The sequence below is a fragment of the Doryrhamphus excisus genome, linkage group LG1 (genome assembly GCF_037039965.1).
Source record: "Doryrhamphus excisus strain RoL-2023G ecotype Guam linkage group LG1, RoL_Dexc_Guam_v1.1, whole genome shotgun sequence".
Classification (NCBI taxonomy): domain Eukaryota; kingdom Metazoa; phylum Chordata; class Actinopteri; order Syngnathiformes; family Syngnathidae; genus Doryrhamphus; species Doryrhamphus excisus.
This window is the reverse complement of record NC_136357.1, coordinates 20,351,355-20,365,000: the sequence shown is the minus strand read 5'-3', so window position 1 is coordinate 20,365,000 and position 13,646 is coordinate 20,351,355. Positions and strand designations below refer to the sequence as shown.

The window sequence follows — 13,646 nt, the reverse complement described above, 5'->3', positions numbered from 1 at the left end:
ATATATATATATATATATATATATATATATATATATATATATATATATACATGTGTATATATAGCCATCAGACCAGAGAATTTTGTTTCTCATGGTCTGAGAGTCATTCAGGTGCTTTTTGGCAAATTCCAGACGGGCTGCCATGTTCCTTTTACTAAGGAGTGGCTTTCGTCTGGCCACTCTACCATACAGGCCTGATTGGTGGATTGCTGCAGAGATGGTTGTCCTTCTGGAAGGCTCTCCTCTCACCACAGAGGAACGCTGGAGCTCTGACAGAGTGACCATCGGGGCCTTGGTCACCTCCCTGACTAAGGCCCTTCTTCCCCGATCGCTCAGTTTAGAAGGCCGGTCAGCTCTAGGAAGAGTCCTGGTGGTTCCAAACGTCTTCCATTTACGAATAATGGAGGCCACTGTGCTCATTGGGACCTTCAAAGCAGCAGAAATTTTTCTGTATCCTTCTCCAGATTTGTGCCTCAAGACAATCCTGTCTCGCAGGTCTACAGACAGTTCTTTTGACTTCATGCTTGGTGTTTGTGCTCTGACATGCACAGTCAACTGTGGGACCTTATATAGACAGTTATTATATTTCCAAATCATGTCCAATCAACTGAATTTACTGCAGGTGGACTCCAATTAAGCTGTAGAAAGATCTCAAGGATGATCAGTGGAAAAAAGATGCACCTGAGCTCAATTTTGAGCTTCATGGCAAAGGCTGTGAATACTTATGTAAATGTGATTTTTTTGTTTTCTATTTTTAATAAATTCAAAACATGTCAAAAAATCCTTTTTTCACATTGTCATAATGGAGTATTTTGTGTAGAATTTTGAGGTAAGAGATTAATTTAATTCAGTTTGGAATGAGGCTGTAACATGACAAAATGTAGAAAAAGTGAAGCGCTGTGAATACTTTCCGGATGCACTGTGTATATATATATATATATATATATATATATATATATATGCAAGGTAAGGCAGTAGAACAATGTTACCTCTCCAAAAATAGCTGAATATACCTCTTATCCTTGTTAATGGGTTTGTTTTTAAAATGTATACTTAATAGAATTAGAATTGTGAATTTATAATTGACTAATTTTCAATGCATTGTTGATTGAATTGTACATGTGAAATGTTTTTTAGAAAGTATAATTCATTAGAAACAATTGGAATCATGAAAAACAACTATATTGGGATTTGTAAAAAATAACAATAATAATAATAACGACTACAATGTGATTTGTAAAAATTAAAATAATATTAATACTAATAATGACAATAATAACTAAAACCATTACTGTTTACATTTACATGATTCATGTCTCAATGCAAATAGAACCTGTTTTTAACAAAAATGAACATAATTAATTTGATTATTTCTGAAAAGTAATTAGGTTTGTAATTAATCGTGAAAAATAATCCAATAATACTGTGATTATCTAAAAAAAAAAGATAATAAAATTCTTCTAGTCTAGTTGGTTACATTGTTTAGCTTTACATTTTTAATTAAAAGAAGATATTTGTAAAATTTTACCTCTACTACTGTATTTTTAATGCATACATATGGATTTTTTAATTCAATAATTAATAGAATTATTGATTGAATACTGTTTTATACGTTTAAAAAAAAAACAGGAATTATGCCTTATGTATTTTCACTCGTTCACCTTGAAAGATAAAATCCCATTTCCAGTTCCACCGATATCAAATAGTCGTTGGTTGTAGATGGTCCCAGAATGGATGCATGGTGCTGCTATCGTCGGACTAGCCTATTTCTACCTGAAGCAGCGACGTGAAATGAACGGGAGTTTGGCTGATGGCGTGGCTGTTTTGTGTGCGCTCAGGTTCAGACATGGCCATCTTCTGCCTGCTCTGCGGGAAGCGTTTCCAGACCCAGACGGCGCTGCAGCAGCACATGGAGGTCCACGCCGGCGTTCGCAGCTACATCTGCAGCGAATGCAACCGGACCTTCCCGAGCCACACTGCGCTCAAACGCCACCTACGCTCGCACACAGGTCAGTGAAAGCACCAGCGATACATGTTTGCAAGCAGCTTGCATCATCCTGTTGTGTGTGATGTATATTTGTATGATTTGACTTTGGAGCCCCCGCCTTCCCTTTTTGGGGGTCTTGCTTCTAAAACGAGCACACTTCAAAGTGAGACGTCGTCTGTCGGTGCATCAAGGATTTACGGAGACAAAACGGGACATTTAGGACGGTTAGTCACAGGGATCAGAGTCATTGGAGGAAGCGTTTATTTTTTTATTTCAAGCATTTTCATAATGAAAGCAATTTCTTTCTCAGAGAGGCTGATGGATGAGGGCCATCTAGAGTTATTACAATTTTTGTTAAGAGTTGTTTAAATAGGCAAGATTAATCGGAGTGAATGCAGAAATATTCCAGCAGCATGCAGGCTTTCACTCCCATGTTGTCCAAAAATATGTTTACGCTATATCATTGTCATGAACCATTAATATATCGGCAGCATCGATATGGAAACAAACCAATAACCAGATGAAGCAATTGAAGTAGAAATTCCCTGTGAAAGCAGTGAAATATCCTAGAAATGTGTTGAAATCTATTCCATGCAGACTGTGGATGCAACCAGCAACCATCACGTTGGGAATCAACCAATCAGTGACCATACACGGCAGTCAATGGGTTCATGTTGGCACTGTCTGTGTACTGCTAACTAAAATCAACCAAATTCTTATATTGTAAGTAGCATGTCTGTTTTATGAGAAAAAAATACATTTGAAGGAAAATAGCGCTCTTGCTCCACCTGATGCATAAATGACTGACGTCACACCAGCCTGCATGGAAGGCCCCCCCCCCCCCCCGTATGCTATGGGACAAGTTGACCAAGTAACATTAGATACGAACCCAAATAGAGGCCAGCTGAAGAAAATCTAACAACGTGGAGGCCGTGTGACTGACGCAACATGAGCCATTTTTAACTTGCCAATCGTACCGTGGACGAGACACAACCTGACACGTGGCTGAGCTGCCGCCGCCGAGGGAGGGGCGGTCGCTGTGTGTGACTGGCCAATCACAGAGCGTGAAGAGTGAATACATAATGAGCATTATCCGTAACGAATACTCATTTATAACGAGGCTCTTCCCGAGTACTGAGCAGACCAAAAAGGTGACATTTGGAAAGTAAAAATGGAGACTGATTCTTAAAGTATGTTGAACCGTCGCACAAGGACTGAGGATCGCACCAGCAACCGTGTGGTAACATTCTGCTAATTCCGTGCGAGGTGGCATGACTCAGGCTGTAGAATCCCAACATGAGGGTTGCTGGTTCTCAATCGATGAATGGATTTCAGCACATTTCTAGGACAGTTCAGCTTTCGGTCGACATTGCAGTTCACCTTCAGAACGAAAATGGCTTCATCTGTTATGTTTTACTGTATTTATTTTCTTATAATGAAAAGTAAAGACAAACGTAAATGAAAGCATAACATCTCTTTTTTTTTTAAACCCTTTTTATTTTTTTCATGTATTTATTGGTTGGATGATTTCCACATGATTGAAACAACATTTCGCCTTGTTTTATCGCGTATGTAAACGGTAGTAACACACATGGTTGTTAAACGTTAGGCCAAGGAAGGACTAAGACTACAAGGATATCCTTTATGACAACACCCAAACACGCAGCTACGCAACACATCCCACATACAAAATAGACACATATATTACTCTTTGTGTAGCGAGCAAAGTAACATATTATTATTATTATTTTAAACCGTACTTAAAAGGAGGCACTATAATAATAATTGATAAGAATAATAAATGCACATCAATATATCTAAATCCTCAAGTGTAATAAGTAATAATTCCAAGTGAATATAATTAAATAATTTCTCAATAATAGTAATTCATGACAATGATATGAATGTATGTATGAATACAATAATAATTCAGATATTAAAACAGTATTCATATTTTATAACAAACTGGGAAACAAAGAGTGCCTCATATTTGGCTTTATACAAGTACTGTCTACTAAATATGTATGCATATTCTTTTTTTTTTTAGATAATACACTTATGAATTGATTCACAAAGGCAATAATGATTTGTCTTGTATGGCTCGTATATGCCTGACAGTTGGGCCGTGTATCAAATCCCAGCTGATTGCAAACGTGAGCAAAATTCAGTCCAAAAGAGGAGGTGTAATATTATCCCCCTGGCGTTATTACTGCTAACAAATGTAGCTGAAGATGCTTTCCAATCATGTTGTATAAATAGTGTATCAGCAGTGGCAGAGACAGAAAGAAACTACGGTACAGTATTCCTATAGTAATTATGGTTTTTTTTTTGTTGTTTATGTGTTTTTTGACATTAACATGTTGGTCCTCCTTCAGCTGTGAGCAGACTGGGCCTAAAATAGCTTACAGTAAGTAAAAAGCCGTGTTGTCTCCCCCCCCCCCCGTTATTTATTGTTACTGGTGTGTGTGCACAGAGGCCACACCGTGATGCTAATGCATTGTTGACAGATGTGAGCATTGGCACACTGACACCGAGGGGGGGAGAAAAAATGAACGCATGGAAATGAATTCCATTCCAGCAGTGAAGAATTGCTGCTTTTTTTTTTCCTCGCAAGCCCCCATCCCACCCCTCCCCACCCCACCCTCGCTTGTCTGCGACCTTAAATAACAGTCTCACTGTCACGGCCGATTTAGCTCACCAGCGCCGGGATAAATATTTGAAAGGAAAGGCAGCAAGATGAAAGCAGCCGGCCTCTATTTACGAGTCACACCAATAGGATGCGCGGTGCTAAAAGGGGATGCGGATTGTTACAGTACGTGTGCACATCTGCTCCGTCTAGCAGACCTTGGAGAGCGCTGTCTGCCCCCTCCCTCTACATCCACATGCCCACCCAGGCGCAAACAGTAGAGGGAGAAGGCGCCGCCTGTCGCTGGTGTCTTTGAACCGTCGTGAGTCGGGTGTAGAATCACAATGAGAAGCTGTCGTTTAAATATGATTTGTGTGCGGGGGGGGCGGATTATACAGTCGGAAATAGGTCCTCCGAAAAAAGAAAACTGCTCTCCGCCGAGTGTGTGTGCTTTGAAGTTAATCATCTTATTTGCACTTTTTCTAGCTAGCGAGTAGCCAAAGCTAAGCGAATGTAGCCTATTTTCTCTGTGATAAGTTGTACGTCTTCTGTTGCCGGTTAGATTTGCATGATGAAATGGCACACAATGAAATCACAGAAATGTGGGGAGTCAGGGGAGTCCCAGACCTGCCTACATGTACGCATTGTATTTGTCATGCATTTTTGAGCCTTGAGATGCAATTGGTCTACTTTCACACTGCAGGGATGCCCAATTCAGATTTTGGTTAAAAGCCCATCTTTTCCTGCAGTCCAGGGGTGTCAAACACATTTAGTTGCATCATCCTGGGTCATATAGCAGTTATGGCTGCCCTCAGAGGGACACTTGTAACTGTCAGAATATGTGAAATGAAATATGAATATACAGTGTGGAACTGTGGAACGGATGCCAGGCAGTGCGCTGCACAAGCATATGTTGGTAAACCTCACAACCTCTGCCTTAACGGCGACCTATTATGCTTTTTCCACTTTTCTGACCTATAAATAAATATTATTTGAATGTTGTATTCTCATGCCAAAGTTTCAGATCACGAGCTTTGTACATTTGGAAGTGAGCCGTGAAAGACGTTTGGGATGGCTCTGAACGCTCCATTTCAGAGAGCTTTTTCGAGACTGGTTGTTTGTGACATCACAGGGAGCCGGGCTCCCTTATATGGGCATGCACTGCAAGCCAGATACACTCCAGGTCTGCCCTCCTCACAGCTCTGCTTTGCTCTGTTTAGAGTTGTTAGCTATGAGTCCCAGAAAATCTTTCCACGAGGCAAGCTCAGGCAGAAGTGGTTGGAGTTGGTGAATCCCAGCAAGAGAAAATTATTTTCATCTGTCCAAAACTTATGCAATGTACGTAGCGCAGACATAAATGTCATATCCGTTTATGTCTAACAAAATAGAATAAAACATATAAAATATACATTTGAATGTACACAACCATAAACAGAGGAACCATAAGCAAACATAATTCCTGGTGTCAATCTTTGTGGCAATTTCAACATTTTCTTCATGATTTCTCAATGATTTTAAGAATGAAATTAAGAAAGACGAGGGCATGAGTTTACCTATACAGTATATGGGAGTATGACATCTGTGTCGAAGAGTCAGAGTGGTGGGACATTAAGATAAATAAATAATTAAAATAAAATAATTTTCGGATGACAAAAATAACTTTTTTGTGGTTTCGTTCACACTTCAGGGTATGATACCCAATTCTGATTTTGTTTTATCAAATTGGATCTTGTATGTGGTCGTTCACTTTCCTTTACTTTACAAAACAATGCAATCACATTTATATCTATACATACGAATGAAATCTGAAAAAAGTCAACTTTGCTCCTCACTTTGACATTAAGAAAGTAATTAATTCATAAGGATTTATTAAATAGTATATTGACTATCAACATGCATGGGATATTTATAGTGCTCAGATAATGGATAATAATGCATTATAAAGGCTAACAAATGTTGTTATGTATTATGTTACCTCTGTGATTTTTCATAGTGGTTTTTTTTCAAGGGGCCCATTTCTGGGGGCACCCTTGTGTGCAACCCCCCAAAAAATGATCTTGCACCTTCTGCCAGTACAGACCAGCATTTCATAGTGACTATTGTCACACATCATTAGATTAGTTCCAGCTCCAATAACATCTCCTGTCTCTCTTTAACATTGGACAGTGGAACCTTGGTTGGCGTGCACCTTGGTTGGCGTGCACCTTGGTTGGCGTGCACCTTGGTTGCCGTGCACCTTGGTTGCCGTGCACCTTGGTTAGCGTGTTCTTCGGTTAACATGAAAATGTAGAATTTTGATTCGCTGTGCATACATTTTCCATTTGGCATACAATATGGGCTATGTCTTGTTGTGTTATAAGTACACAACTTAAGTAAGTAGAAGTTGTAAGTGCCAGCATTGTGGTGAGAAACTGAGCAAAAACTCACCTTTTCCCATAACAAGAGGTTAGTTGTCTCCAAATTGCAGTGCAAATCTTAAACCTAAATCCCTGTAAGAGCAGGCTAAAAGACCACCACAGGTTGGCACGCTAACCCAAGGAGAGGCTTTTATGATTCTCAGTAGCGGTGGTATTGTAAATTCCGGGGTGTCTGTAATATTCGGGGGCTGATTTGAATGGACGATGTGTGTCTCCTCATCTGGCGGTGCTGAGAGCTTTCGAGATGAGCACGCTTATTGCTTTGCGTTAACATTCCCTTGTATCAAGTGACAAACAGAAAGCGTTTTTGGGAGCATTCATTACCGCCTGCTTCATTTACCTGTCTACCACCTTATCTCTGCGACGCAGCCTCGCCCTGAGCCGTGACACCAGATCAACGCTTAAAAGACGAGGCGCGGGGATTTTTAATGCTGTTTATTTCAGCATCTTAATCTGGCCCATCTTTATTCTCCTCCGACCACCTGCGCTTGTCTCGCTGGCTTCTTTATTTGCTCTTTATGCGTGTTTACTGCACGTGTGCACAGTGCATTAAAGGTGGAAGTCACGCGCTCAATTATACTGTTGTGTTGGCAGCACACAGCAGGCCTTCATTAATATTCCATTGTTGTTCTCTGTCTGTCTGTGTGTGTTTTTAACTGCCAGCCAATTTGCTGTCCACCACGCCGCGTTTTGTGTTCGCAGCTGTATTTGACGGAGCTCCTAGCCAGCAAATAAATCAGCTCGTTCGTGATTTACAGCCCTTGGCTGATGGAATAGACGCCCCTCAGCTGCCCCCCAATGGTGCCCGCGGGCACCACCGCCCTTCTTTGGGGTGTCACAGGAGATGATGGGGGAGGGTTGACGGAAGGACGCAGGTGGTGATGCCCAGGGGCACCCCAGGGTCCACTCACCGTGTGATGTGGTTCCACCTCACTGTGCTGGAGGGAAGAGCAAGGAAGTAAGAGTTGTCATCTTAAAGCCAAATTCCACCCTGCATTAGTGAAATACAGCAGCAGTTTTGCTCGGGGGGGGGGGTTTAATAGTCCAAATATTTCAACTTTATTTTTGAATAACTTGCAAATTTCTTGTCATAATATTTTCACTTATAATTCTTAATACTTTTATGTTCCAAAAAACCTTATTTTGCTTTAGTCTCATATTGATACCATATGATATGTCAGTATTATCCGCCAGTATTAAACAAAACGTTTGGGATCATTTTGGCAACGAAACACAGAAAGGCCAATCATTGCAGGATGTAACCCGCCAATCAGTAAAGTGACAGCGATGCATCAAAATGCATACAGTGCCGTGAAAAAGTGTTTGCATTGAAGAGGTCATAAAAGACCCCACAACATCCGAAGAACTGCAGGCTTCACTTGCCTCAGTTAAGGTCAGTGAAGGTCACGACTCCACCAAGAGAAAAACACTGAACAAAAACATGGCAGAGCTCCAAGACCAAGACCAAAACCACTGCTGAACAAAAAGAATTTGAAGGCTTGGCTCAATTTTGCCAGAACACATCTTGATTTTGACATCTTGATGATCCTCAAGACCTTTGGGGAAATACTCAACGTTGCTGTGTGTCCCATTACATCTGCCATGAAAGTAACAAATTACTTCTGAGAGTCATTTTAGCGGGGGTGAGTCATGCCAATCGAAGTAGTCACATATTTTGTCGGCTTGTCACTTCTGGTCATGTGACATGAAGTCACCCAGAATGCTGTTTCCAAGTGGCTGAAAGACTGAAATGATAAAATACTTTTTTACCTCTTTTACCTGAAAACCTTTCCACATGGCGGCCCTTCTTTTCTCCTTTTATAGACTCGAAATAAATATTAAAGTTTAAAAATAAATAATTTAACAGCGTGTAAGGGCGGCACGGCGGTCGAGTGGTTAGCGCGCAGACCTCACACCTCGGAGACCAGGGTTCAATTTTCAATTCCACCCTCGGCCATCTCTGTGTGGAGTTTGCATGTTCTCCCCGTGCATGCGTGGGTTTTCTCTGGGTACTCCGGTTTCCTCCCACATTCCAAAAACATGCTAGGTTAATTGGCCACTCCAAATTGTCCATAGGTATGAATGTGAGTGTGAATGGTTGTTTGTCTATATGTGCCCTGTGATTGGCTGGCCACCAGTCCAGGGTGGACCCCGCTTCTCGCCCAGTTGGGACAGTTGGGATAGGCTCCAGCACCCCCCGTGACCCTCGAGTGAAAAAAGCGGTAGAAAATGAATGGATGAATTTTTGCTGTATAAACAAGTCTTGAAGGTTTAATGTGATGACGGCAGCGTCCACAATCAAAAAGTTTGTTGTATGCATGCCAGGCCACTAGGTGGCTGTCCATGCATGGCTGATTTGGAGTCAAGTAACTCTACTCCTGAACCGCTGCTCACAAAATGACGGAAACCTGTCAGAAGCGCAGCCCTCCTGCGTTGCCAGTGCTGCTATTGGTCCATAAGTAGGCTACACCACACGGTAGCCATGGTAGCGCTATTAAGCCTCCATAAGCCTGATTGGCTTGAAATTTCTCATCCAGCTCAATGCGCTGAACAAAACTTGACTTGACTAATGATGACAAAAGTTTGAGGATATTTACATTCCATGTATGCTACCATGTCTTTTTGTACAACCCATGGGGGAACCACACTCTTTTATCTTCAGCAGCATTTGATCCATTGCTGTTTTTAGTGTAAACATCCCCAAAGTATGATGTGTCTACTGAGCCCAAACGCAGCTTTATCTCCTTGTAAGTAATCACCACTTTTCCAAATGCAGCCATACGCTAAAATGCACTTTTTTTAAAGCTGTGCATTGCTGCGTGTCCTGATAAAGTTTACAGGCGCTACACGAGAGAACGACAGAACGAGAGAGAGAAAGAGAGAAAGAGAGAGTGGAGCCCAGGTCATTAACGCCACACATTCACATTCAATGCGATAGCAAATCATAAAGTGATTGCTTATGAATTCAGCCTCCAAAAGGTGGACTCTGTTTCTGTCTTTTTTTCTCAAAGTAACCTCAACTGGAAAAAAACTCATTTTTTTGTCATAAATATGCAATAAAATGGATGCTGTCCAAAATGTAATCCCTTCAACACACAAATGAGAATTTGAAAACGTTTTCCAGCTCAGCCCACATAGTGAAAATGAAAGAATGCAAGGGCCACTGTGATTTACTTGAGGATTATGACTTTGGTCCCATGATATTTTGACATTATTCTCTTTTTTTTTGCAACCTATTTAACCTTCACCAAAAATGTAGAACATTTTAAACTTCATTGTTTTGTTTTTCCTAATATTCTGACTTTCAAAAGGAAACATCTTGTGACTAAAATGCTTCTTTGGTGCTGACGCGTCTGTTTGTGCTGTTGTTTTTCTTTGTTGTTGATAAATTATATTTTTTAAATGTGCTGTTGTCCAATTAAAAACAGCCGCCGGCTGCTAATTGCCCCCAGCCCAAACTGTGGACACCCTTGCTCTAGATTTGACTTCAAGGAAGAACACATTCGATTGCAAAATGTAATGTAGTCCACATGGGTGTCGTGTATCATCGTGTTTTTTGCTTTGTTCTGTAGTATGTGTAGTATGGTGATGAAAATGGTATTAGCCGTCCACAGCCATTGTCGTGCGGGTATTAGCATCCTGCTCACTGAGGCGCCCTAATTAAAGGCCGGTGAACGCCAGCTGCATTATTATTCCTGCAGCGTGGCGCGAGGCCGCCAGGCTCGGTGATGGATTGTGATCTCCGCTGTGGCCGAGATGCCCCGAAGAGGCGGCGTGTCTTACAGCAGGAGGCGCTGATAACTTCATGCAGACAAATAAAGACTGCCACATTTATTGATTTTTTTTCTTCCTTTACCCAGCCAACACCTCGTCCACACGTCCCCTCCACCCCTGTCACAATAAAACGCTTCGAATGTGTGAAGTGTGTTGCCCAAATGTGATCGGCATTTAAAGTGTGCAAAAAAAGCACTTTGTCCGTGTGCAAGAAGGCCTTAAAATAAGATAATATGCAGGGCAGAGCTGCCAGATTGTCTCTTAGCGGCAGAAAGTAACGAGAGATGCAATTTATTCCCCGGCACGCTGCTGCTCTGACAGGCAGATAATGAAAGGCATAGGTCATTGATGGCGGCTTTAAGTTGCGGCGTTGGACTGAAATGCATTAATAAATAGCCACATTACTTGACTGGCGAGTGCGACACGGGCGGCCATGCAGGTAGAGCCCCCTCATCCAATGCCAACATGTGCATTTAGCCCACTAGGCTGTGGCCGAGATTGGAATCTGCAACGTTGGCATTAAAAATGAGCATTTGGAGACGTGTTTGAAAACAAACAGTATGTTAGATTTACGTTTGATTCCCTCCATTTGGCATTCATTGAAAGCAGCGATTGTCAACTGTTTGTTGGTAGTCTAGACCAGTGGTTCCCAAAGTGGGGTACGCCAACCGCCGTAGGGGGTGAAAAACAATTAGTGCCTGACACACAAAATTACTAGTGCACCTTGAACGTCTCACAGTGCGACGAGAACGCAGCAGGAAGGAGACAGAGCGGCACGTTGTTCCTTGCTCTGTGTGCATCATATCAACTCATAGGTAGTGTAGGAGTGTTTTTTCTCAAATATTTCATTCATGTTGGACTTCCAATTCATCCCCGCACGGCGCAGCGGTGAAAAAATGTATTTCTGTATTTAGATACGATTAAGAAGCAAACTGCTGCCAGTGCTGCTCAAGCTGCATCACATTCTGTAACTCCTGTGACAGAAGTTGCCGCTGCATTCAGGGACACTTGTAAATCACAACAGACACACCCGCACATGTGGAGTAGGTGATATTTACAAACCTTCATACAACAATAAGACAGTATTGACTTCTACCAATGTTAAACAAAGCTTTGGACAGATATTACTTGATCATGATGGTGGTGTGCATTTAGTGGTGTGTTCCCTGACTATGGAGTGAAATAATGACCGTTTCTTCGCCGGTCTTGTCTTGGCCGTCTTTCGCAGCCGGGGACCACCCATTCGAATGCGAGTTCTGCGGGAGCTGCTTCCGCGACGAGAGCACGCTGAAAGGCCACAAGCGCATCCACACCGGCGAGAAGCCCTACGAATGTAACGGCTGCGGCAAGAAGTTCAGCCTCAAGCACCAGCTGGAGACCCACTACCGTGTGCACACAGGTACCGTATGATTACTAGCTTTACTGCATAAATCTACTTTTTATGGTACACATGTCCATTGGGTCTGATGAACAATTGTTGGTGGTATACATGGTGGTGCTCTACAGCCATGCTTATCATTATGACGGCCAAATTGTCGACACAGCTCCTGTATTGGATCCTATTAGATGGTGCAGGTGTCGCTAATGTTGTGTGTAAATGAGCTTCCACAGCATTCATTAGCTGTGCACGGGAACAGGAACACATTGTTGCAGCATATGGAGCAGTGGAGGGGCGCACGCACGCACGCACACACACACACACACACAGCAGAAGCATATCTTTGTTGCTGTGCTACAGTAAATGAATGTCTCCAAAGACTGCCTATTGATCCCAGTATATTTAGAGCCCCATAAAGATGTTGACACAGTGATAAGCTGGCGGCCCCCAAGAAGACTGAGCGAGAAGCCCACCCGGATGGGGCAGGGCGGCCGCGGCTTTATGCTTTTCCTCGCCATTTCCTCTCTAATTCACAGTGCACAGCTCCCATCTCCCTTTCAATAAGGCAGCTGTTAAACCACACTATCAAGACAGCCTGTCCAATAATTGCCCCCCCCCCATCTTGCCCCCTCCGCATCCAGTGAGGTGGGGGGAGGATGGCAGGGATTCACGTCAAGCCGTAGAGCGACGGCAGATAACGAGAGCAAGTGACAAGCTCACCGTCAAAAGGGCAGCTCACATAAAAGAGAGCAACTTGATGGATCATTGACGCTCTGACGCTGCCCCCCCCTCCCTTTGCACTAGCCACATGCCAATGGCGGATCAATACTTGTGGTGGTGATGGGGAAGCATTTGCAATTCATAGTTAGCCGCTTACGTGAGGCCCTCTTGTTTACAGTCTGGTTATCAACAGCTGTCTGCGTTTATTGGCTTCACAGCGACGATGGGCGGGTGAGGTCAAAGTCAACGGGGGAGAGGGGTACGTCACACATTAGCAGTGGTATTAGCCTCAATGATCGTCGGGGCCCGATGGCTTCCGACAGTGCGTCTCAAATGCCACTACCAAAAGGTCGCCATTTCCATGTCTGATTTACGCCGAGGCCGTCTGATTGTTTGCCAGCCGCCACTCAAATCATTAGTGCTTTTAGCATTTAGCCATTTAGCCATTGTTGACTGAAAAGGACATTGGCTCTTTGATGTATGATGTAACAAAGGATGTGGACACACCTCCTAATTGATCAATGGCTCAGTCAGCAGTTGGACACGACCGTCTTTTAAAGGTCCCATTGGGTGCTACTTTGTCTCAGTGGTGTGTTCCTATTCCAAACACAATGTTTGCTAGGTGTCTGTAGCTTTCATGCTAACTACCTGTGTTTGTCCCGTCTTCGACAGACTGTGTCTCTCCAAGAAGCACTACCATGGGTTTGTATATACGCTGTGTATTACCCGTTCGGCACACGTTCA

The 13,646-nt window shown here is 42.7% G+C and overlaps 1 protein-coding gene across 1 annotated transcript in view; it reads left to right on the top strand.

Annotated features, from left to right (window-relative positions):
- Positions 1-13,646, top strand: part of zbtb16a (zinc finger and BTB domain containing 16a) — a 139,108-nt gene that overhangs the window by 119,196 nt on the left and 6,266 nt on the right. The window contains exons 5-6 of the mRNA XM_058078539.2: positions 1,839-2,009; positions 12,033-12,203. Of these exons, the coding sequence (XP_057934522.2) occupies positions 1,839-2,009; positions 12,033-12,203 (342 nt within the window). The remainder of the gene's footprint in view (positions 1-1,838; positions 2,010-12,032; positions 12,204-13,646) is intronic.